The following is a 26,646-nucleotide window of genomic DNA, read 5'->3' on the forward strand; positions in this document are numbered from 1 at the left end:
GTAATGGTTGATAAATAATACACACACACACACACACACGCACACAAACAAACAATAGACAAGAGAGAGAAACCTTAAAGTTAGCTACTGTCAATTTAGCAGAAATTAGCATACTTGCTAGCTAGCTAGTAGGGGTAACAATATTGAAAGACACTGGGGTCTAAGCGCTCCAAAATTTGTTAAAAGTCAGTTTTACCGACGGTGCAGTTATTCTGACTTAAGTCCCACTCGAGCTTCGGCTACTAAGCGTTACAGCTGCAGTTTACTGGTGGATAAATAAAGTTTACCGGTAGTTTCACCATAGTCTTCAGCTTGAAATCCTCTCAACACTTGCTGCTCCTTGCTCATCAGTGGTGGGACTGTTTGGTTGCCAGGGGTTACAGGAGTGAATTGAAACAAAGGTTGTCTGACAGAGCCAAGAGCCAATCACGTCCGAGTACCGAGACGACGCGTATCGGGAAAGTTACCTGGTATACAGTTTGAGGAGTTCGGTCACGAGACAGAAGACTCCGGAAGTTCTATCGAGTGTAATCAGCTCATCATAGACGTAACACACAGTGAAACAACAATTTAAGTAAGTTTTGCTTTTTAATTAGAATAAGAACACAACGCGCGTGCCGCAGACGGCAGGTGGACACAATTAAAGGTTGATTAACCTCGTGCGGAGAATTGGTAAGCAGAGCACTGGCTAATTTTCTGTTTCATTGGGTCACTGTTCACTGTTTCCCGGGATCGATAGCGTATGATTTTAACTCTTATGCAACAATGAATATTTGATAGTTTGCCGCAATGGAAGCCGATCAGGTCTCAGAACGTGAGCTGCTGTGTGTTATTCAACAAGGCTCAGGTACACCTGACTTCATTTCCTTCCTCTTCACAGACAGTAACTCATAGCTTAGCCATTTGGTATGTGGGTTAAGACTGACTGCAGAACCACAGCTCACTTGATATTGATCCTGTGCTAAATGTCGCCGTTTTGTGTTTTGTTTCTTCATAAAACAAGGCAGTACAGTACGAGTTAAATCCAGCCCTGCAATTAATCCAAACTTTGAAGAAAATTTTAGAAACAGCTTGATTATAATTAAATGTGCAACACACTCAAATTTTGTCACAACAACAAAAAAGAACATGATATGCTTCAAAAAGGATTTATTGCATGGTGGCTGTACATGTATGTGTGTGCAGTTACATTTTACAGCTGTATACATTGAAAAAAAAAGCGATCAATAATACTGCATTTTTTTCTCACATTTCATTGACCTCTATGACCTTTGACCTTTGTTACATGTCAGTCACACATATATACTTTACTGTAGATATGGAGGAGTCCAGTGACTTGTATGATGCATATGAGACAAATGGCCCCCCTCTCTGGGCAGACCACCAGCATCACTGTGCTGAGGATATGGACAGTGGGGACTATCTCAGAAGGAAGATCAAATATTTCTTCATGAACCCCTGTGAGAAGTATCACGCTCGCGGGCGAAAACCATGGAAACTCATTCTGCAGATCATCAAAATTGCCATCATTACTGTCCAGGTAGTGATCTCAGACAAGACCTGAACAGGTGTTAATTGTGATGTTTCACCATTCTGCTAACAAATGCCTCTTTTCCCATCCCAGTTAGTGTCATTTGGGCTGAGTAACCAGATGGTTGTCACATTCAAGGAGGAAAATCTGATGACATTCAAGCACCTTTTCTTAAAAGATTATGTTGATGGAGGCATGGATACATATGCTGTTTACAGACAGGCTGATGTTTATGATCACATCGATTACATCATGGGACAGGTAACTGAATGCTGTCATTTTCTTTGTCCTTCCTCCTTTTTGGCAAGGAATGACAAGAAGGCATTGTTTTGATTTTGTGACACAGTAGATTTTTGCTTTTTCTCTTATGTTAACTGCAAATCATTGTTGGAATTTTATAACTTTGCATGCTTTTACAGTCAAAAAGCTTAACAAGCTTCCGTGATAAAATGAAACATGTCATGGGACTGGACTTTGCTCATGCCGTTTGAATCTGTCATATAGTTTTGTGTACACTGGCTGCATAAATCTGCTGAAAGAGGGCAGTTCACCTAAACTTTTACTGCTAATCTTCTCAGAGAGCTAACAGTGAGATGAGAAGTAACCTGTTTAAACCTGTTTTTCTACCTGACATTTCAATGACTCATTTCTAGTATGAACGTCTGCACAACATCACAGTGGGCAATCACGAATATGAGAAAAATGGCACTGGTTACACCCCCCTGTCGCTGTGTCAGGAGTTCTACAGAAATGGTACCATCTTCCCCGGAAGTGAGACCTTTGAAATTGATGCCCAGGTGGACACTGGTGTGTATGCACGAATGCTCGAGTTAAACACAGACGTCTTAATGTTTGACATAGCTTGTTTTACACCGTCCTTTTCTTCTTGTTGTGGCTTCTATTTAACAGAGTGCCTTAACGTTTATCCGATTTTTCACACATCACTGCGGGAAGTGCTTCCACATTTTGAATTGCATTTCAAAAGGTTTGTACATAAATCATTTTCCCTTCTTGGTTTTGTAAATGATGTGCAAACCCCTCTTTTTAAAGTACCTGCTCTGTCTTCCAGGATGCTCTCTGTCAAGATTACATTTGTTCTCAAGGCCATAAATTTACAGACAGTGAGACATCGAGAGCTGCCAGACTGCTACGACTTCACCGTTGTTGTACGTCGCCTTCATGGCTCAGTAAACATCCCATCAGACTTGGTCTTCTAAAGGCAGTGCTGTGACACATCTGATCACTGCCGTAACGGTGACACTGATTCCCTGTGACACTGCACCTGTGCACACCGCTCAGGCAAAATGAAAAATGAAAAGAGTAACTGTCAGCCCTGTGTTTATTTAATGAAGCCACTTTGAGGACACAAATCTGAGCAGTCTCATAGTAAGGCCGTTTTGCACACAGTGCCTTTATGGCCTGGCAGGTGACTGTTTATTATCTATTGGGTTTTCCTCGCTTAAACACGACTGTCTGGTTAACAGATCACTTTCGACAACCGAGCTCACAGCGGCCGGATAAAGGTTGACCTGGAAAATGATGTAGACATCAATGAATGCAGAGACTGGAAAGTAACAGGGGCATGTAAGTTTTCTGAGCTGCGTTTTACTATGTACAAAGGAATCACCTGCATTGCTTTGAGCCCATGTCCAGGATTCCTGGGATTCATTAAGGCTGCTCTCTGAGCTTCAGGCTTTGCTGCACCTGAAATCAATTTGAAGATGTTCGTCCTCTTCAGATGAGAGTGAGTTGAATTTCTCTGTTCCCTCAGCTGCTCGAAGCATATACCTGACTGTGCTGTTCGACTGCCTCATCATTATAACGTGCATCACCTCCTTCACCCTCTGCACACGCTCAGTGATCAATGGGATTCGGCTGCAGTTTGTAAGTAAACTGACACAAAAACAAATATTTTTTGTTATCTCAGATGTAAGAAAAGGTATGATTGTATCTGTTTATTATGTTTATTATACGTATATGCTTTGTGATATCATGTAATATGTGATCTGAATCAGTGGGACTGGGCTTATTCCTGGGCCTGTACCGTCTCTTGTTCCTTTTCCTTTGCTTCTTGTATGGAGTGCTTACCTCTGTAGCCAGTGAATCCCTGTATATCATCACTTGATGTTAAACCTATTAAAAAGTGAAAAACAACTGGCAATTTCTTTACAGAGATTAACTGTACAACTTACCTGCATTTCCCTCCATTGTAAACAGGAGTACACACTCTACAGCAGGAACCACTGCGGTAAAGAAGTCCCATGGTCAGACAAGCTTGAGTTTCTGAATGGTTGGTACATCCTCATCATTCTTAGCGACACATTGACCATCATTGGCTCCATTCTCAAGATTGAGATCCAGACTAAGGTAACGGGGGTTTCCTGCTGAACTGTGCTTATTGATCCATGCAATTCAGACTTAGAGGTGTTCCTCCAGTCCGGTAGTCACATTTTTAAACATTGTTATTTCTTTTAGGTCCTCACCAGCTATGATGTGTGCAGCATCTTCCTTGGGACGGGCACCATGTTTGTCTGGATTGGGGTCATCCGCTACATGGGCTACTTTAGGAAGTATAATGTAAAACCAGATTATTCATCAAATACAGTGCAGAACATTAGTTTTGATGCAGTTGTTGTGCAATAATTTATAATTCCCATTGTCTTCCTGTTTTACAGTAGAGATCCCGTACAATGCAAATATAACAGCAGCACTCATTGATTTGTGCTCTTTTAACTGTCTGTCCATATTTATGGGAGCAGAGTCTGTGGCTCTGATGAGGCACTCGTGTTTTTCTGTGTGGTGTAAGATTGATCTGCCAGTATTTAAACACAACAGCTCCTCTTGAGGAGGGATTTATCTCACTATAATAACACATATCCCATGTGCTCACACTTATTGCCAGTGAAGTAGTGGAGCATTGTACCTTGGCATTACATACTTAATCTTTCTTTGAAAGTTGTATGTTTTTTAAAGCCCTATTTATAATAAATGCACCAAATAACAGGACAATTTGAAAAGAGAAACTTTTCTTTGTGTGTAGTTTTCCACATGTTGTCTTCAGTGTACAGTTTTCAAGTCTTTCCCCAAATGTTCTGTGACTATTTTCAGATTCTCATCCTGACGCTCAGGGCAGCTTTCCCAAACGTTATCCGTTTCATCTGCTGTGCTGGAATTATCTACCTGAGTTACTGTTTCTGTGGCTGGATCGTCCTTGGCCCTTATCATGAGAAGGTTAGGAGTGTTTACATAATACAAAAAAAGTCTGCTGGATTTTTACAAAAGCCAGACCAGAACAAAAAAAAAAAAAACAATTCTAATCAGGTTCTGCTACTTTCAGTTGTTAATCTTGACAGGCAGATGAAAATAAGCCTTCTTCTCTTTGACTTGTTTCAGTTTCGGACGTTGAACACGGTGTCAGAGTGTCTGTTCTCCCTGGTCAACGGAGACGACATGTTTCCTACCTTCAAGAACATGAAGCAGAAGAGCAGCCTGGTGTGGACTTTCAGCAGAGTCTACCTCTATACCTTTGTCTCGCTCTTCATCTACATGATCCTCAGCCTTTTCATCACAATCATCACAGACACCTATGACACCATCAAGGTGATGTTTACTGTTGTAAATATTTGGAAACCATCATCCTGTGTTATTATTTTCCCTACCTTGGTTTGGAGCATGACTGCTGGTTATTGAGAGAAGAGCAGTGGTGGAGGAAGTTCTCTGATCTTCTACTTAAGTTAATGTAGGAATAACACAGTCTAGAAATACTGTTTCAATTAAAGTCAGACATTCCAAATTTTACTTCAGCAAGAAAATAGTAGCATCAAAGGTAAAAGTGCTCATCATGCAGTATGGACCATTTCAGAATACTGTGTTGCACCAGTCATAAGTTTGGACACAATTTACTATTATTAGAATGAGAAAATGTGTCCAAACTTTTGAGTGGTACTTTATATCAGAATTATTGATGCATTAATGGAGCAAGCTGGTAAATGTAATTTACCAGCTTGCACTGTCTATTGCTTGACTAGTAGTAACTAAAGATAAATAAATGCTATGGAGTAAATGTACACTATTTGTTCTGCATCGTGGTGGATTAAAGATATAAACGGCAGAGAATGGATATACTCCAGTAAAGTACAAGAACCTCAAAGTACAGTACTTGACTAAATGTAGTTACTTCCACCACTGGAAAAGAGTAATGTTTGATTAGTGGTTGTTGTAGTTGGCTGTGCCACACTCTGTGCTAACTGTCACCTTTTTAACTCGCATCATTTAGCAGCAGCAGCAGAGTGGAATCCCAACATCAGAGCTGCAAAATTTCTTATCTGTGTGTAAAGATCTGCCAAACTCGGGGGTGTTCAGACTCGACGAGAACAACAGCTGCTTCTTCAACAGCTGCATCACCAGGTAGGTCAACTGGTCATTTTATTCTGCTGGGAGTCGAATATCATTGTCATCCTGGCGTTTGATTTTTAGGTGGTAACAAACTCATTTGGGTGGCCCTTACTAGCACTAATGAAACTGGGGATGCAAGCACAGTGGGTCAGCACTTTTTAATACTCTGTGTAGTTAGACATAACATCTAATAGAATCTAAGCTCAGCCACTTTCTTCTTTCAGGTTGAGGAGGCATGAAGAGAGGCTAACTTCAGAGGCATAGCAGGCCTTTAATGTGGAGCTACTAACAGTACTGTATAAACTATAACCTAACCATGATTGTGCACTTTGTACTATTATATTCATTGGGGGGTGTTGAAAATCTTTATTTTCTTCACATTAAGCCGCAGGTTTGCTAAGGTGATTGTTTTTAAAGTGAAGGAGTTTTTCAGTGCTGAAAAGATTGAACCCCAGTGGACATGAGGAGCCTGGTCTCAGTATGATGCACTGATGCAGAAGACACTTTGTAATTACACTTATTTATATTGACATGTAGAGGGAAGAAATTTGACACTGAAATGTAAAATTTGTGTTGTTTTTCTCAAATCATGTCACTTGGAAGGAAGTCCATGTTGTACACTAAAGATAATGAAATCAAGGTTAAATAAATAAGTTGGAATGTAAATTCATGAGATTTTATTTCTCCGTTGTCTGAATAGGTATCAATATAAAAGCGAAAAAACTTTTTTTTTCTGACACTACTTAATTCCCTGTTAAATCTTGTTACAACAAAAACAAAAATTCTATTTTAGTTCATGGCAATAAAAACATACAACCTTTCACAATTAAGATGGCAGTCTTTAAGACTTTAAAAGCAATATCAAGAAGCAGATTTTATAAATGGCTCCACTGATCACCAGTGCAGTACTAAAGGTGATTGTGGACCTTTATTTCCCCAGAGTGGCTTTGTCTGTTGACTCTGAGTTATTGTTGAAGAGGTCTGAGATCAATTTAAACCAAGATGTACCACTCTGAAAGACCTTGTGTTAGTGTAGTGTAGATGGGCAGAACAGGCCATACAATGTTCCAGTTTGCTTAATAGCCTCTGAGACAGGTTCAGATAATGTCTTTTTTGTCCATCCTAAAGTAGAAATCCCTTCTGTTTGGTTTACAGTACGTTTGGTCCAAACACGTACCACCTCATCCCAAAGGTTGAGTAGCTTGATGCAAGCCTTCAGAGTCGGCAGATGTCACTGCTGGTACAGAGGTCTCTGATTAAAACAAGTTGCATGGACCGCCACAAAAAAATGTTGTGACAACCCAGAGACACTGCCGGATATCGAAAAACAAGTCCAGAAATCCTGAAAAGCTAAATTTCCCATGATTGTACAGTCACAATGATCAGTTTTGTATTGTTGAAGACCTTGATTCCTCATAGTGTCCTCTGTATTCTTGGTAGTCTCACAGGAATGTTGCCAAGACAATCCAAAAAGGTATGAATCAAGACTACTTCGAGTTACAAAAAATCTTCATGGAAAAAAAGAAGCTTGGTTACTTCATCTGTTATCCTGAGACAATAAGAAAAAGTCACTCATGCAGTCAGTCTGGTTTGGATTGTGTGACAGCAGGCGGCAGGACTCGCTGCTCCTCCATCCTATTGGACTGGGAACGCAGGATGAGACTGAAAAAATCCTCATCTGGAACAGTTGGTCCCTTATTTGCAGACGGTGGAGCAGCACACCTCTGATCGTTCAGCCGGGAGCCCTGAAACATTGAGCAGAGACAGTACAGTAATATTAGCTGAGTCTTATCAAGAGCAATTCACAACTTGGTACAAGTAGCCATATACAGTATGAGGCCCGTTAAATGTTCTACATTTTGTACGAGTACTTGAGATCTCAAGGGAAATGATTGTACTTATTTGGGTGTGATTAATTCAGTCTTTCTGTTAGTAGAATAAACACTCAGTTTAAATTATAGCCAGAAAAATGATGCATTTAATTCAACTTACAATCTACGAATCAAACTGAAAGGGAGCCTTGTAGATGAAACCTCAGAACAAATGAGCACTTGGCTCAGGGTAAAGCCAACTGTTTCCCATCATGCACTTGAACTCCTGCAGTCAGGGAGGGGCTGCTGCAGCACCTGGCTCTGTAAACTGCAGCCGCTTGATCTCATGAGATTATCACTGCCTGTGTCGATGAGACACTACAGCAAGTCATGTGTTACACTGAAGCACGGGCCTCGCTTATCTCAAACCGCCCAACTGCTTTGTAATAATCTACCAATGACACACTGGGTGTCTTAAAGTTGTGATTTTCAGTAAACTCCTTGCATCCACTCAGGAATGAGTCAAAACACACACAAAGGGAAAAAAAACTGAGTTGGGCTCAGGTCAGAAATAAAATGGTGCACCAAGAGAGTTATTTCCAGCCTGTGAAATTTACCAATTGCCATGAATTGAACTCTGCAATTAGATCTCCAGACCTTCCCACGGTGTAAACAGAATAATAATTACAGTGAGTGGATTGAACACTTAGCAAAATATTATCTATGACTTTCAAAAAAGTGGCTGAAAACGATGTAGGTCAAGCTTTAACAAGCTCACAATTACACAAATCGACCAACAGGTTTCCCAGAAAGAACCAAGAAATGTTGAACTTATTATATAGAGGATAAAGGCTTGTTCAATCAGTGCACTTCCAATAAAACAAATCCAAATACTTGCTAGTGTAACCTGGGGAGTCTTTTAGTCAGTGTCACAGGAGGTCACATCAACATGCAATAATGTGAAATGTGTTCACAAAGAAACTTCCAATTTAACGTACATGGAGAATTAAGTTTCTAATGATGCTAAATGAATACTGAACAAATGCTCCTTTGGCTTTTAATGGATCAGCTCTTTGAAAGAAAATTTCTCTCCACATAATTAGTGAGAAATGATGATGTTATTTCCAGGAGACTTCTTAAATTATATTAGGAGAAAATTAAAAAATTACAGGCTGGTAAAATAATGTGTTACTAGAATCTATATCTGTAAAGTGGCAGTATACTGGATTTCCTTTTCTCACCTGGCACTTCACTAGCATGTCGAAGAAGACATCATCCCCCTCAGGCTGCTCAGCGCTTGCCTCGAGTCGACTGTACAGGGAGGGTGTGTGAGGGGTATCTATACTGGAGATGGGGGCTAGAAGGAGAAATTAGTATTTGTCAATGTGATACAGAGGGAGATGACAAAAATGGGCAGTACTTTGTATTTCCTTACCTTGTGGTTGGACTTGATCTGTGCTGGAGGTGGAGGGTGTACGAGGCAGGTTGGAGGTGCTGAGACGTAAGCCAGGAAAATGGCTGAGGCTGACTCGTTGGTCGTCCAGACGACGGGCCTGGGAGCTGGCCAGCAGCTCCAGGAAATGACCAGGATCCTGCAACGGTGTTTCGCACTCCAAAATAGCTAGAAACAGACAGTTATTATCTGTGGGTGACTTGAAACAAATGGAGGATGGCACTGATTGTGCATTTACTCCTCAATCCAGTTTTTTTTTATATATAAAGGTACAGTAAATACAGGAAAAGGAGTTTGAGAAGGATGGTCCCAGGTTACAGTTAGTCTATTAAATTTGAAGCAGCACACCACCCAAAATCCTTAAAACATCAAACACTCCCCATAGACGTGAGAGTTAGATTTAAAAAAAATAAATAAATAAATAAAGCAGTGTCACCCCTCATGGAGCCCAAAGGCTGTGATAAGCTTTGATTCATGACCATTACAGAGGAGAGCAATAGCAACCAGTTTTCAGGATGGGCAAAAAAGGTCTATAAAAGCTGCTCTGCTCAGTGAATGAAGGCTGAAACATTTTACGTTAAACCTGCAGTGCAGAACTTGTCTCCCCCCTCTGGCAGTAGGATTAATTACACAAACACTGTTGACAAGTTTATGACGCCATCACAGTGTCAATCATTGTTGGTTGATGTAAAATGAGGTGCGGGAGAGTCGCCACAGACAGCTGATTTAAAAGCTCCTACATACTGTGAAATAAAGAGAGATTTACCGGGCGGAGATAGGCTTAATCAGCATTGTGTGAACTCGTTTGGCAAGGGCTTGAATGTAATGTCACAGTCCAGCTTTAACCTTTCAAGGCTAGAAGCGGTGAGTGTTTGATACTGGATGGCATATCACTCTAAGTCATCTCATCAGGATACAACACAAAGGGTTAATAACACGTTTTATATATAGAGGACACATTTGGAGACATGCTGCATTCACACCATGGACCTTAATAAGACCTTGATCAAGTATAAGATTGTTTTAAATGTTCTTCCTCCTTGAAAGATTAGTCAGAAAATGTTAGTGTTGGTACATATGGTGTGAACACAGATGAGATCACAAGGGGCTGACTCACATTTCCTTTCAGCTACAGGTGGGGTGGAGGAGGGAGAGGAGTGAGTAGGGTGATGGCTCTGGCCATCCAGTAGGGAGCACCTTTGGTCATCCATTCTGTTGCCCTGGAAACGAGAGAGGAGGTCGAAAAAGCCGTCCTCTCCAATAGTGTCCCGTGATCCTGGCTACAGTGTAAAATAAACAAACACACTTAATATGATGTCAGAAGAGGGCTTCAGATAATTAAGGTAATCAGGATAGCTGACAGGCTTTTGATGAAGAAATTCAGGAAAGCGAAAACAGCAACTAAACTAAAACAATATGTTGTCAGTTGAAGAATCAACTAATCAACAACTATTTTGAAGAATCTGAAAAGTAAAGTTAGTGGTTTTGTCTTGTGCATGCGCCCACCAAGATACAGCTGAATTCCTCTGCTCAGACACCCTGAGGGCAAAACGTTTTTTGACACCACTGTATGATTTGTAATACAAAATAGTTTACAAAAGTGTTTTGATTTCATAAAAAACTTTTGTTGTAGTGACTTAGCCAAGTCTGAGATAGTTTTGGAACACAGGAGTCAGAAATGCTGATCCCACATTGCCACACAACAACATTTTCTCCTCCAGTCTTCTTACTGCGTGTGAAACAAGTCTTTGGGAGTGAGGCTGTGTCTGAGGATACATGTTTCACTTTAAAATTTTTCTTGAGGGTGAATCATCACTGCACATGACTCTCTTGCGGGTTCCACTGATGTTATGAGTAGGAGGGACAATGTACTGCATTTAGAAATACCTTAGGAGACACTGGTGCGACCAGCTCAGGAGCAGGGTGCTCTGTGTGGATTTCATGCTGATCTTTAGGAGATGATTTGTTGTTCTTCTGCTTCTTGCTTTTCAGCCGGTGGAAGAGGAAGAGCTTAGTAGAGGCCTTAATTGTGTTATTTTTTGACGACCCAGGGAATACTTCCTCATCCCAATCCTGTACATTCAAGGTGCATACAGAGAGATCATTTTCATCAAACATTACAGACTAATGTTACACATGTTGACACTAGAGGTTGGGTGAACAGTATCTTGAGGTAAAGTGAAATGTATCATTATTAAGTACGCTTCCAGTTATAAGTTATAGTTTCTGCTTACTTTGGCCTACATGTTCCTGAAGTCGTTTTTCATGGCTGATTTAATCAATTTTACATTATTAAAAGTAAGACATTTGCTATGCACCAAATTCAGGAAAACTGCACCTACAATTTAATTTGCATTACTTTGAATGAGTATCAGTTACTTGGAACTTGAATGCACTTTCACTGTCAGTTTGTAAACAGAAATTAACCATATCATTTTCCTCATAAATGAGATTCGAAATAATGTTTTTTTTCTTATTTTTTTTTAGATAGAGTAGAGCTTAAAATTATAAATTGACCATATAACATGTACATGTGATTTCTTTGATTTTTATTTTTAATAAATTTGCAAAAATCTCAAAAAAACTTTTTTCATGTTGTCATTATGGGGTATTGTGTGTAGAATTTTGAGGAAAAAAATGAATTCAACCCATTTTAGAATAAGGCTGCAACATAACAAAATGTGGAATAAGTGAAGCGCTGTAAATACTTTCCAGATGCACTGTTCAATATTATGTCTGACACAAACCAGAAAAGTTGAGTATATGTATGTAAACTAAAGACTTGTGATGTGTTGTTCGTGTGTTCAACAGGTTTTGAAATCAGAGTCAGCAACTTCCACTGGGGTTGTGCCTTGTGAAGTATTTTCATACATACCGGATGTGCCGATGAATCTCCAGTTTGTTTTTTGTCAGGACTTGTGTACAGTTCCTGGTTCTCTGCGCTGCCTGTTCTCCTTAATGGATATTTGGCCCCTGAAACAAAAATACAAAATTCAGCAGTGTGGCCATATGTTTGAGTATTTATAAAACGCTTTCACAACTACAGGACAAAAGTGATTTAAAAGGTGCCCTGTGGAGTTTTCTTGAACGCAAATAAAAGTTATGTTTACATTTAGTGTAACTCAATGTGTATATCCTTCTCAAGTCCAACATAATATGTTATATATTATTATTATTATAATTATATAACCATTTGCACATTTTTAAAATTTAAAGTGAGCCTTATGCAACCTACACACACATTGTGTGTGTGTGTGTCTGTATGTGTGTGTCACAAGACAAGCAAACCAGGACCCTTTCATAAAATAACTACCTACAGGACATATGAGGTCAAAACCAACACAGGGTACTTTTAACAAAGCATGATAAAGAAAGCCAGCGTTTTCTGGAGACTGTAAAAATAGATATTCCACAGGGAAGAATTTTACATCTCTAAATGTGTGCATAAAGAGCATTCAAAAAATTAACAGTATTTTCTGGCAAACATGCTGCTAAAAATGCAGATTTACCTGAGAGGTTGGGGTAACCCTGAAAGCTTGCTGTCAGAGCAGAGCTGTTAGTGTTGGTGTTGCGGAAGATGCTCGGGTGGAGGTTGGAGTTGGACTTCAGGCCTACGACCAGCCGTAGGTCCGACAAGTTCATCCTGGCTGTCACCTCACCGCTTTTGTCTCCAGTCTGCCACATCAATGACATCGGAGTTAATATAAACAAAGTTTGGTGTCAGATTATGACAGACAGACAAAACAATACAGCTAAGTGGGATTCCTTTTTACTTGTAGTGTGTATATCCATAAAAATACTCAATGCATAGATACATACACACAAAGAAGCTATTATTCCCTGCTGTTCCCCATACAACCTGTAGAGGGGGGTGTGGCCTGATGGCAGCTACTGACTGGATTCTAAGGGAGGAGGTGAACCATCAACAGTTACCTCTTTGGCAATTTCCAGATGTTTCTCAGCGAAGTACATGGCTTGCTGATGATTCCCCAGGGCGGTGTGGGCATTTCCTAGACTCCAGTATGCTCTTCCTTCACCGACTCTGCAGCGAGACACAGAGGGAAACAGGCTGAGCAACTTCAAATAAGATTATGCAAGAATGGGAAGGGCATTCATCAAACTATCATACGGTGCAATCACAAAAACCTGATGACCTAACAAGAGCTTATGCTCATTTCACAACAAGAGCTGGTATTAAACAATCCATATTTATCACAGCCCTAAAACCAGTCTCAAAGGTTTAATGTTTAAGTTTTCAGGCTGACAGATCAATGGATGAATCTGTTATAGTTGATTAACCTGAGACACCAGATGGTTTCTTCCACAGAATCATGTGGGAAGTCTTTTGGAAAAGGGTCGCTGCACTTTTCTGTGTTCAGATCTGTTAATCATGTGATTCAGTAGGAAAGCCCAACCGGCGGAGCCAGTTGGTAAATCAAACTCTTGCCGATACCAGTCAGATAAAGAGTGAAACCTTTTTTTACATTATGAAAAGCCTTCAGTGCTCTTCTTTACTCTTCTTTCGAGGAAGAAATACTCTCCAGTTCTGATGTTATAGCAGCAGCTATGCTAACCTCATTAAGGGCTGTTATTGTTGTTTTCGAACAAGCAGTTGTCACACCTAAACCATGTCCAGAGCTGCCAATAGTTCCTCATAGGACACTGACTGGTCTGATGGACTGTGGTTCAGCCACAAATACGTTATTTGAAGTGTGGCGAGATGGATTCTTGGCTCTTAGCGATCATATGATCTCGCAAATCCAGCTGCCATGCAAGGTAAATAGTTTATTGTGGAGGAGCTCATTTAAATTTAATCTGTAAAAGAGTATCAAGTTTTAGAGACAGATTACATATTATGAATAAAATTTCAAATCTATTAAATTTGTTTTTTGCTTGCCTAATAAAGACCTGTTTGCTCACATGCATGTGAATTTGCGTTTCTTCGCTATTGGATCCTTTCAGATAAGTGTTCATAGTGGCATCTCACATAAATTATTCCCATAAGCAAAACCCCAAATGCTTTTTCCTTGAGACCGTTTCTGCTTTTTGCAGTTGACTGTAGCTTCATGGATGTTAGCAAGTAATTAGTTCAGGGGCCACCCACACTCAAACTGCACATGCTCATACTTCACTACACTAAAGGAGAGTTTAGTGGAAAGCTGACAACAAATGGCTTTTATGGCTGATACCTGTCATTGAGGTCCTGAGCAATGACCAGATGTTTGAGGTGGTAATCAATGGCTCTCTCATAGTCCTGAAGTAGTGTGTAGGTGTTGCCCAGACTGTAACAGGCCTGAGCCTCCACTGCTTTGTCCTTCAGAAGCCTGGCCAGCTGCAGAGTCCTCCTGAGGGCGAAACAGAAGAGGAGGAAGGTCAAAGAATGTCTAGGGTGGGAGCAGGAGAATGATAGTTATCTGCTCCTTTCTTTTCTTTCTTTGTTTGTTTCTGTTTTTCCAAGGACCTCTATATAAAAAATGCTTGTGAGGGAAAGGGATTCAAACTTTTGGATTTAATCAACTGCTGCTGCTGAACAACAACTATCTGTGGTTGTTATAAATGACAGTACTGTATTCAAAACTTTATCTTCTTTATATAACCAAAACTTTACTTCAAGTCCCCCTATTTAGCACACATAAGCAATAGTCAAACGGTTAATGAAAGGTTTATAATACATTAACATGTAAAATGTAGTTTTAAGGATTTAGATAAATAGATTTTCTAAGTATTTATTCATTTACAGTGGTTGCAATACAGCAATGGTGTTTTACTACTGTATATTGTCGTTTTGTGTTTACACACCAGCCTCCACTTATGAATGACACATTTATAAGCACTCATGTCTGCTTACAACTACATTACAGTGTGTTACAAACCAATTATTAAATGGCTATATATAGTTTATAAATGCTAAATTGTGGACATAAAGTAAAGTGTTGCTAACAAAAATTGACTGTGATTGCGGGTATGATGAGCCATTTACCCAGAATGGATCATTAAAGTATGATGTGATTTTTTTCTTATTGTTTTTGTTCATGGTTCTGTATTCATTAGTGATATTACCTTCTCAATTCTGTCTCTAAAGCTTTTACAGTAAAAGAACAAAAGAGAAAAAAAAAGGTATTTCAGGATCAATATTAAAACTATGCTTAAACAAAAAATAACAGTAGCATGCTAGTTTTGTGTTCAAGTATGATGATGACATAAACAGATATCTGCCATTGCCCATCAGGACATGAGAAAGACTTCAAGCCTCACGTGATTACTCACTTGTAATGACCAGCCGCCACTTCAAACTGATTGAGGAATATGTGAGCGTTGCCAAGGTTACAGTGGGCCCTCCTCTCGGCAGACTTATCCCCAAACTCTTTAGCGATGAGTAGCCGCTGACAAACAGGACAAACAATAGTGTACATATTACTGCCATTAACGTGAGCATTAACAGGAAACATTTTTAGGTAATCAAGTCAAACACAGCCTTCATGATCATGGGTTCGAACAAAATTAAAGTCTATGTGGATAAAAATGTGTAGCAAAGGTATAGCAAAAATGTTCAAATACATCTACTTAACAAGTTTGTCCAGGATGAACTAATATATTATATGTGTCTATTAAAGGTCTTAAAAATACAAGCTACTGTACTGTGCACATGTGATGTGTATTAGAAACTGTACTTCTGACCCTTAGCACAAATTTGCCACTTACCTTTTCATGTGCTGCTATTGCAGTTTTAAAGTCTCCCAAAAGATAATACGTGTTGCCAAGGTTACCATAGGTACGACCTTGGGCTGCCTTATCGCCCAACTCCTTCACCACACACAGATTTGCTCTTTAAAAAAGGACAAAAAAGAAAACACATTCACACATTGTGCATGTACACATGGACATGTTTAATTTCTTAAAATTCACAAAAAGAGAGCTTTTTTTGTGTTTTCAGACAATGTAAGAGCCCACTACCCAGGAGCCCTCACAACAGAATCAATCAAGTTTCATATCAGGTTCAAAAGCTAAGAAAAAGCTAGTAAGTGGACTCAGCATTATATGTATATACTGCCATACTACTCACGTCTGTGACATCAGCAGTATTTTCAGCACTACTTAGTCACCAACTTGCAAACACTACCACAAAGTAAAAGTTGAGGCAACCAGGGTGTGTTTCGGAGACTTGGAAGAAAACTATTTTGTTGCAAATGTTATACCATGTCCAACCAACTTACAGTATGTTACAACTGATATCTGAGGCATCTGGCTGGCAAATTTAAGAAAAGTACCCACATAACAGCTTAGCAGCATCTTACTCAAGGATACTTTGGTAGTACAGCAGGTGGGTTGATGAACTGCATACATTTAGGATGATAAAATCTGAATATGGTACTGAGAATGATGTTGTATAGAATTAAACTAAAAAGCTCTTCTTTAAAAGATCTTTATTTGCACAGATAATATCCAGTTTTCTACTGTTGAAACTGGATGCATTGTCAGTCTGGAAGAGGAAAAGCAGATTGTCTTAATGATTGATTTATATGGATTTAGTAAATATGGATGATGCACAAAGACTGAGTTGGCTCTTCACATATAAAACACTTAAATTAGCTTGGGAGAAGATAAAACAAGCTCTTTATCAGGATAACCTGTAGGCCTGTAGCAATTCTTTTCAGTGTATAGTTCATTTGGAATTTTCCCACATATACAGGTTAGATTTCACTTTTGCTTTTGTATATGTATTACAAGTATATGCATGTTTTGTAAAATGGTAGTGTCTTGTAATCACATGTTGAATGGCACAGGAAAACAAAAAACAGCTCATTACACTAACAAGGTTATTGTGGGGTTCAAACCTGTCACTCTACTATACTACAAATTTAACAATCAAGTCACTTACTCAGGGCTTTCAAAATAATTGCAAAACAATGTCAATGTTTTGTCATAAATGGAGATAACAACTTACTCATAGTACTGCGCAGCCTTCCGCAGGGCTATCCTAGCCTCCTCTGAGAACTCTCCTGGCTCGGCTCCAGTCCAGCAGATGCCCTTACCCTTGGCGTGGTAAACGTTGCCGAAATTATACAGCGCTCGAGCCTGCCCAACCTACAGCACGCACAGCAGATTTTCACAGACGGAAACCAGAGTGACCATTGCTGTAATTACATACTTAAAATACACTGACACCAGACCTGCTTGTTTGCATGCAGGCTGGAAAACTATTCTAGATGTTGGTACGCCGACGCTCCGCAGTCATCGTGGAAACAGCAACCATTCTGCGGTTGCAGAGCATGTCATGTGGCGTGATTGAAAACTAATTTGGATCCATTTATTTTAATCAAAAGGGCCTTTTAGTCATTGACCGAACTTTGTATTTACATAACAGTGCAAAGTCATCCATTTTCAGTTGGCTAAAATAAAAGGGCTGAAGAAATGTTTCACCTATTACTAAATAACTCTCCTGCTGTGGTTCTAAAATATGACCCACCTTATCATAAATGGCTCTGGTGATATCCAAATGTCTTTGGCAACAAATCACTGCTTCATCATACCGTCCCAAAAGCTTTAATGTATTCCCAAGGTTGCCACTGGCTTTTGCCTCACCAAGCTCATCTCCAATTGTTCTGGGATTTCAAAGGAGAGAAAAAACATTGGGAAATAATTAGACTGAAATATTATTGGATTACTGAAGTGTATTAGCACCAAAACACAAGAGGCAAGAAAGTAATTTACAGCCGCAAGCAGCAATACCACAGAGTCAAGTAGCAATTTAATCACTGTGATAAAAAAGTATTACCATTTGTTCAGGATATATTGTTTAATCTTAGATTATTTGTTTTGGACCTGCATAAAACTAGTGTGCACAGTCACTAAAAAAAACCCCACCATCAGGAAACAAAGGTTTTAGAAGAAATTAATATTAAGGTTGTGAAACTGTCCTATACCTGGTAAGTGTGAGGTCATGCCGATGGTACTCCAAGGCTTTGTTATACTCTTGTAGATGAAAGTAGGCGTTGCCCAGCTGGCTGTAGATGGCGCTAAGGATTTGCAGGTCCTCGGTTCCAACCTGGATGGCAGACTCAAAGAAGGACACACCGACACGATAGTCTCCAGCCTTACAGAGGCGCTCACCTTCCAGTGCCAGGTCCAGACAAGATGACTCCATCCTGCAGGGAAGTGAAGAGTGTAAGTCCAACTCTTTGTCCAAAAGTCACAATATTGTTGAAATACTTTGCCATTTTAGCAGGATTCCAAAGTTGTCTCACTTCAGATTTGTTTAACAAAACGTTAGATCCTGAGGGGATATCAATATTGTATATCAATAAATGAAATGAGTGGAAGAAGCAAATCTAGAGGAAGCGCTTACTGTATTTGTTACTCTGGACATACTGTAGATACAACATTTGACCCAAAACACCTTGAAAACAATAACTGATGCAATGTCAACTTAAAATAGAATTCATAAAAGGCAGCAACTAATGATTATATTCAGTATCAACAATTTATAATGTAATTTCATTCTACATATTGTTTATTGCCTCATCATTCTTTTTATATATTGTTTATTTCATATTTTTGCACAACTTGTTCTTCAGTCTTTTGGGTATTTTCATCTTTGTTCTTGATGAGATGTCTTTTTTCCTATGCAAGTACATTCAGTGGAATGGCCAAGTATGTGTGCAATTCTTTGTCTATTAAAGAAAATAAAAACACACTGAATAACTGCCCATCACAACTTCTGAGAGTCTGAGGTGACCAATACCAAACCTCAAAGATATTCATTTTAAAATAATGTTCAAGAAATAAAAGGTAGCAAATCTGTCCTGTCACTGAATTATCCAAACTTTTGTCAATTAATGTTCTGCTGATCAACTTTTTAATGACTTATTCAATCACAATCAGTTACTGTATGTCTATCAACCTGATGGTTGGATCACTTGAATGAATGATTAGACCTCTAAAGTTCCTCTAAAGCCTCACCGTGAGGAACCTTTCTGACACTGCTAGCATTCACATTCAGATGCAGTAACATTAAATGTCAAGCAGAGAGAAGTCCAGACCACGTGAGTTCAGGGACAAGAGCTATAAATCCAAAATAGGACAGAGTATTTCCTGTCTATCGTAAGCCTGAGAACTCCAAAATTACCCTGGAATGAAAATATGTGCCTTACATTTAACCATGAACACAAAGTAAACTCAGATGTGTCTGTGGTAAGGACTACAATTTTATAAACCTCCACACCCTTCCTACAAAATAAGACCGTCCCTTTGTGGCAACGTCAAACTGCCAGTAATGAAAAAAAACAAAAAGAAACTTGTGCATGCATGGGATTACATCATAACACTGTAAAACAAATCCAGTCATGCATGGGTGCACAGGTTTTCCATCTATATGACGCTGAATAAGGATATCCACCATTTGCTTTGTTTGTAGGATGCAGTTAAATGTCTTGAAATAACATTTAAAAAGCTGAATATACTTTATTCCAGTTGACTGATCCTACATTTGAACACTGGACTCAAAAGAGGTTTTGTTTATAGACTGAATTCAAGTGCTTTTCTTCAAAAAAAAAAAAAAAAAAAAAAAAAAACAGAAATAAAAAAATGCTACCTGGCTTTGCTGATTTTTAGTTTACCAGCATGAATTTCTATTTGAATAATGACAAGTTTATGATTTGAGACTTGTCTTCTGATATCTGTCATTGTCACACATCAAAGCAAATAGGGGTTAGGTGGGTTAGGTGAGCACTTCCTTCTAACCTGACTTATGAGCCTCCCTGAGAGACCCAGTATTAGGGCTCCTAGACAGACAGCACTTCCTCCCAGTCTGTCTCCTGACCCCGAAACAAACTGAAAATGCTTTAGGAAACTGATGGTTCAGGTTAGGGTTATGGTCTACCACTCCCTGCATGTTGTGCTGCCTTAACTTACAGCTTACACTTACACTAAACTAAGAAGCTTCCTCATCTCCATTCAATGGTGCTACTTAAGTAAAAGTTGATCCAGAAACTTCACAATCTTGTATTTAAAAATAGCTTTTTATTACTTGTACTGATGTGGTTGCTCCTTGGACAGGTTTTCTATGATGGTATACCCAGGCATGCTGAATCTGCCATGAGCATTATTTAAAGCTAGAAAATTAAATTAACAGGCTTCCTGACATCTAACAGTATCATTCATTACCTCGCCGAAGCGACTGGGCTCACATACCTGTTGCCTCTCCCCATTCTGATGCACTCGAGACAGTTTGACACGACGGACATTTCAAGCTTCTCAATCACTTTCTGGAGCAAACGCAGCTCTTTCCGCACAACACACTCTACATTCTCTTCCTTCACGTGCATACACATAACGCACACAGCTACAGTGTCCCAATGTCATGGAAATAAAGGAAACAGGACTCCCTTGATCTGCTGCGTTCCTCCTCGCTCTGCTAACCTGTACTAACAGCAAAACAAAGGACTTAATCCGCTCAGAGTTCACGTCGACCTTCGGTCAGGTGCCAGGGCGAGAGACCTTTTGTTTAAGCGAATGCAGATTAACACCAGGTTGTTACTAAGCAGAAGTGAACGAAGAGAGAGTGGTCCCCTGGGTTGCCATGTCTAGCTGATTGTTGTATTTCTCTAGCACTTAGCCAATGGTAACCTGCATTTCTAAGCCACCTGATGGTGTGTGTCACTTCCAATTAGGCCAGACCTCAGTGGTAATTATAGCCACTTTAAGTGGCTCCAGCGAACCCTAAGGCTAGCAGGCAGCCTAGATGGTAGGACTTCTTCTATTGACCCCTCAAAAATAATTTACCTGCATGACAATAGAAATTTTAATAAGATGGTTTATTCATTGTTGGATTTCCATAATTCTCAATGATTTATTGGGGCAAATCCCACAGAGACGACCGAATAATGTATTAGAAAAAAGCCAGACAGAAATTTACACCACATCATGATCCCTCCCTTCTCCAAAGCTTCTAACAACTCAGCTGTAGTCAATCCGGAGAAATCCACTTGTCTAAATTAACTAAGAAATCTGGTCCAATGTGCCCTCTAGGGGAAGAAACAACATGTTGCCTCACCATTAGGCACAAGCTATGTGACAGTAAAACTGCCAACTCAGTTGACCAAAAACCAGGTCAATCATTATGTAATCAGGGTGAATTTTGTGAATAACCCAACCTTGGTGCACGAGGAAATGTCTTAGACTCGTAAAAATCAGATAATGTTGCTTTCTAAATGCCTTCTCTCTATGACAGCAGCTGGGAGCACAGAGCCACCTTTAGTGTAGTGCAGCTGCTCTAGTGCAGTTTGTCCTTGTTGCTTGTGGGTGGGCACCAACATTTTAAAACACATCTAACATCTTTCTACAATCTCCTATCTGGAAAAGATACTGCTGTTTGTGCTTAAGCAAGAGACCAGCAAGTATCTGGTTATCAGATTGTGTCAATAACCTGTGGGCCAGTCTGCCTGTTACTGAATGCAGAGAGAGGAATTCACTCAGAGCAAAATGTGGCGAGGATACTTGACGAGGCTTGCACCTATCACTACAATGTAGTGATGCAATGTATGTCAACTCTGCAACACAATGACAACACAGCCAGCAAGCAGGTGCATATTCTAACAATTGTTTCAGTCATGCAATGAAATATCTACATTGCGGTTATTAAGGACCTCCTGTAGTCTTCTCAGCACCCATTAGCCAATAAGGTGTCATGTTACTGACACAGAAAAGCTTTAAACTGTTTGTTCTTATCTTCACAGCTACCTGGACACACAAATCTGTAAATATACCTGTAAAATAAGGTACAGGCAGGTTTTACTCAAATTAAATTTGAATACAATAATAAAATACTGAATGAATTGAACATTTAACTGGTTTTCCCTTTAGAATCAACAAAATTACAAGAGACTATCACAGGAGACTGAGGAAAACATATTTAAACATATTTAAGTTGAAACCACAGAGTGTTGACACTTTTGCTTAAAAAGTTGTTTTGGCTATTAATTAATTATCAAAATTGCTTCCACTTTTTTTGTTGATGGACTAGTCAATTAATTGACTGCTTGAGCTCTAAGATACAGCCTACCTTTGACGGACATGAAGTAAACGTTCCCTAGCCTGTACACAGTGCAGAGCAATGCTGCCATACATGACAGTCAGCCTCGCAGTCCTAACAACATCCTGGGCGAGCACAGCCAGAGAATGAGATCCACGATGGATCCCTGTCAACTGCCAAGCTAAAGGGAAAATAAGGAAACTGACAAGGATTCTACACACTGTCATAGGTGAAAGTCCTTGGAAAAGGCTGAACACTGCCATGCTTGGTTTCCATTGGACAATGCAACATTTCAGCAGTCATACTATCTCTGTCCCACCTCTTATCTTGAAACTGGAGCTGGGAAGCCAGAGTAACCGCTCACTGACACGCACTGTCATGTGCACACACCAGCAACATCTTATTTTATTATGAGAGTAAATTTCATCTTTTTGGATTTTGGACTGCTGGTCAAAAAAAAAAAAAAAAAAAAAAACAAGACAGCACAAGTGTGTAAGAAGGGGATATACCGGCAGAAATTGAATATAATATTCATAATTATGCTTTTATTATAATCACCTATGAATAAGAATAACATTCTTGTTACCTCAGAATGAGCTTTTTATATCTAGAGAAGGATATAACTACAGATTGAATCACCTTCCATGGTTCCACATACTGGTTTCTAGAGAGAGCCTTTTGCGGTTTTTGCAAGTTTTGCAGCCACCGTAGGTTCTCCTACATGTTTGGAAAGGGAGGGGTGAGGGCCACTGAGTCCTAGACACTGGACCTCTATCTCAAAGACCAACATTTTATTGATTTTTATAAAATGTGACATTTCATAGACCAACAATTAAAAGATTAAGCCAAAAAATAACTGGCAGACAATTCTTAGGTAAGTGGTCACCGAACATGACCACTCAGACTAGTCACTTCCCAACTTTGTTCAAGAAATACTGGCAATTTTTCGTCATATTTCTTTATGATGCAATATGCAACAATAAACAAGCGGAATATATAGAAAAGAATGTGTGACCATATTATCAGAAAAACCGAGCTAGTACTGGGTGGGATAGTAACTTGATAAGTGCATATTTTGCTGGAAGTATCGGTTTGAAAAAAGGTAGACTGTGACTCATTCCGATCACTAATGCATTCAGACGATGTTCACCTGCTACACGGAGCAGACTGAGTGCCAAGAAAACCCACGCCAGCCACACCAGCTTGTACATTCGAACCAATGCGGAAGGAGTCAGCTTATTTGTGCCAAATCCTCCAACCATGTCAAAACAGAAACTTGATATTAACCAGACTGTGCAACATTTTATCCTCTCTTCACACCTACACATTTGGTGATCATGTACATGCTGTCAGTTTTTGTTTTGATATCTTTTCTACATACCACTTCAATGAGCTGTGCTGGACTTGTTTGCCTCCCTGCTGGCGTGAATGAGTCTATTATCCTATGACCTCATTCGCTGGTTGAAGTGTTTTCACCCAAAGAACTCCAGCTGACTGCATGATTTTTTGTTGATTGCATCATCTTTCTAAACTCTAGACAGCATAGTGCGCAAAAATCCCAAGGGCGCAGCGGTTTCTGATGCAGGGACCACAATGTCTGGCAGCAATCACACCATGTTCAAAGTCACTTCAGCTCTTTGTAATATTTGTAACTTTGCTTTTTGACCTGTCTGCATGTTTTACATCATTTTTCCGATGGTGTTTGTAACATGGGTTGTAGCTATCAAAGTAAAGAAAAAGAAAAGCAGCACAATATGGTGCAAAAATCACAGCACAAAGCTGCAGATGGCAGCGCATAAAAAAAAACATTGGACCAACCTTTAACTTTGTAGTTACATTCACACAGTTTGTTTTCACTACCTCTGACCATGTACAAGCTTATGAATAAAAACAGGAACTGAGATGGATGGCCATGTAAAAATGAGACAGAAAGTACCAAATCCTTGTCATTTCACTTTTGATTTCATCTATATAAATCAAAATGTTATGCAAATATGACATTTTACATTAGCTATCACCAGTATAGACCTCTGAATTGTGGAGGGGAATGCTGAGTGGGCACTTTGAAAGTAAAGTCAGAGCAATTAGCCGTCATTCATGATTTCTGTGGGCCTAAATAACAGGCCTGCATCAACATAGCAATGACAGAACTATGACCAGCAAACAGGAGCGTGTGCATGCTTGTCATAAGTTTGAGATCCTGAAGGAAGCTTCGTTTTTTCCACAACAGCAATGAGCTGGCACAGCACTAATGTGCCAGGTGTAAGTAAATGGCACAACAAAAATATATTTGCCAGCACCTGCAACATTGTAAGTGCTGTTCTGTGACTTTCTTTAACAGGAGAACGTTTATGTATCTGGAAAACCACAAATAAAAAGTACCATGAGTATAAACATCTCTTTGCTCTAACAGCTATTTAGTCACATATGCTCATGATAAAAGACCCAAATGTGGAATCCTAAACCATAACTAGTTCAATATGAATACGCCCAGCCAATCCCTCTCCAATTAAGCGATTCTCTGCAAATTGACAACCATTTTTGCTTTTGAAGGAAGAGGAGAAACCATCATTAGAGACTCAACCCCAGCCCTGCGTGGGAAAAGAGGTCACAAGCAAATTTAAGTGGAAAACTGGGCTGCAACACCATCACTGCAGGCCACTCTGTAATCACAGCCTCTCTCTACTCCAGTGTTAAAGGAGCGCTACCAATAAAAAAGTAAATGTGTAGAAAAGTGAGAGCAGATTACAAATGCACTTTTGATTACTTTTTTTTGTAATGCTGAAAGTATCAAATCCTTGGCAAACTAGGGAAGCTGCAAGTTATCCTTTTAGCTCATGTCAATATTTTCAGCTAAGTCTCGTGATGACAGAACCATCGTGATGATGACTGTTTGGGAAATCTACGTTACTACCAAGCTGGGAATGAGTCAGTTTATCAGGAACATGCCATCACATGTTCGCTGTCTGACTGAACAACACATCATTAAGTGGCGAGACATTTTAGGTTTTTTTAATATAGAGACGAAGTCAAAACGGAGTTGGAGCTTAATAAAATAAGGCTTCACAAGAGAGGAAAATAAGATACCGTTACCACCAAAGGTCGCTTTTACTGAGCTAGCTAGCGTTACTGTAGGAGTGGAGCACGACAACGGCACTAACGCCAAAACTTTTCAGGGAATTACTTCACGTACCTCAAACTGAAGAGCCCGAACACACCACGAACATGGCTTCAGCTTCAGGAAATAATAACACCGACTCAAAATGCTCTAAACTAATCTTTTCACCCAGTTGTTTACTAAGCTGCTGACTCCTCCATCTGAGAGGAAGACGACTCCGCCGCGTCGGGAAGCAGGAGTTGAAGAAGCCACTCCTCGCGCTGAAAATCTGCCTCCAATTAGGATTCCACGGTTGGTGCCTTCGAGTACAATCGGAAATATGGCAATCGCTACAAAAACCGCAACCGATCAACCAACCAAATCTGTTGAAAAAATAAATAAATGAGGAAAAAACTTTCAATGCGATGTTTGGGAGGCGGAGGAAGGTTGAACGCACTCACCGATGGATTTAAGTCATGTTTTTTTGTTTTGTTTTTTACAGCAACATGGGGCAAACGCTCGCAATGGATGTCGTGACAATCATATTTCAAGGACTCTCCCGCCCCCTGTCGCGCAAAGTGGCCACGTGCTACTCCATTTCTAAAATACAACAGCTCCTAAACTAAGCATCTGAAGTTGGAAAAATCCATCGAAAGCAAGTCTGAGAATTAACAATTATTTTTCAGAGTTATGAACTTGTAAATTTAAAAATTCCACGATATGCTTGAAAGCAGCAAGAGGTTTATCAATTATTCTAATCTGGTAAACACCCTGACAGTGGACTAAACAAATTCATTCAATTTGTTCCTTCAAAGGGTTGTCAGTATGTCACTCTGGGGTTTTTGTGAATACTGAACATGGTCCCAGCAGGGCAGTGAAATAAAAGTGTGCTATTCAGAAGTATACATAGGCAAAATGTATCACTCATTCTCCCAAGACAGATTTTCATAGGCATTTCAAGCTCTTTTGGTCTCCATGGTCTCACTAAGCAACATAACAGCAGCGTCGCAGCCTCTCCCACTTTGTCCCAGGGTGCCTATTTTAGCCCTTTTTCACTCATATTTCAGACTACCTGTCCTCTCTATCAAAAATGTGTACTTTGCTGTCCTCGGAGGAGTTTCCACTGTCCTTCAAATGAAGACATACTGCTGCGTCTTGACCTGTGGGCTGTGCTCTATCTTAGTTTGTTTCATCTCCTGATGTATAGGTCTCCGCGGTCGTCACTGCTTTGGTTAGCTGCTTTCATAGAGAGTAAGTTTCTGACTAGCTGGGTTTGAAAAACATGAGGATGCTGTGTTTTTTGAAGATCAGACTGAGTGACACTCCAGT

The 26,646-nt window shown here is 39.7% G+C and overlaps 2 protein-coding genes across 5 annotated transcripts; one reads left to right on the forward strand and one right to left on the reverse strand.

The window, feature by feature from the left end:
• Positions 1 to 503: 503 nt before the first annotated feature.
• Positions 504 to 6,757, forward strand: mcoln3b (mucolipin TRP cation channel 3b). 4 transcript variants are annotated; one of them, XM_041934579.1, is made up of 15 exons: positions 504 to 672; positions 781 to 847; positions 1,317 to 1,540; positions 1,625 to 1,792; positions 2,185 to 2,338; positions 2,441 to 2,516; positions 2,601 to 2,697; positions 3,016 to 3,115; positions 3,303 to 3,415; positions 3,749 to 3,898; positions 4,007 to 4,108; positions 4,640 to 4,762; positions 4,925 to 5,131; positions 5,808 to 5,938; positions 6,151 to 6,754. In XM_041934579.1, the coding sequence occupies exons 2-15, from the start codon at positions 790 to 792 to the stop codon at positions 6,188 to 6,190; spliced, it is 1,743 nt and encodes a 580-aa protein (XP_041790513.1). In that variant the 5' UTR covers positions 504 to 672; positions 781 to 789; the 3' UTR covers positions 6,191 to 6,754. The 4 variants fall into 4 exon arrangements, with proteins under 4 accessions (XP_041790513.1, XP_041790511.1, XP_041790510.1 ...); XM_041934577.1 differs by having other exon boundaries at positions 2,441 to 2,697; positions 5,811 to 5,938; positions 6,151 to 6,757; XM_041934576.1 differs by having other exon boundaries at positions 2,441 to 2,697; positions 6,151 to 6,756.
• LOC121604934 (G-protein-signaling modulator 2-like) lies at positions 5,574 to 25,560 on the reverse strand. Its single transcript, XM_041934575.1, has 15 exons — positions 25,414 to 25,560; positions 18,115 to 18,336; positions 17,658 to 17,793; positions 17,136 to 17,275; positions 15,893 to 16,016; positions 15,458 to 15,573; positions 14,380 to 14,535; positions 13,124 to 13,232; positions 12,700 to 12,865; positions 12,066 to 12,163; positions 11,078 to 11,263; positions 10,308 to 10,470; positions 9,173 to 9,358; positions 8,979 to 9,094; positions 5,574 to 7,671 (listed from the first exon to the last, which is right to left on the reverse strand). Exons 2-15 carry the CDS (start codon positions 18,333 to 18,335, stop codon positions 7,507 to 7,509), a joined length of 2,082 nt encoding a protein of 693 aa, XP_041790509.1. The 5' UTR covers position 18,336; positions 25,414 to 25,560; the 3' UTR covers positions 5,574 to 7,506.
• Positions 25,561 to 26,646: the final 1,086 nt, after the last annotated feature.

This window comes from Chelmon rostratus, chromosome 4, assembly GCF_017976325.1.
Source record: "Chelmon rostratus isolate fCheRos1 chromosome 4, fCheRos1.pri, whole genome shotgun sequence".
Lineage (NCBI taxonomy): Eukaryota > Metazoa > Chordata > Actinopteri > Chaetodontiformes > Chaetodontidae > Chelmon > Chelmon rostratus.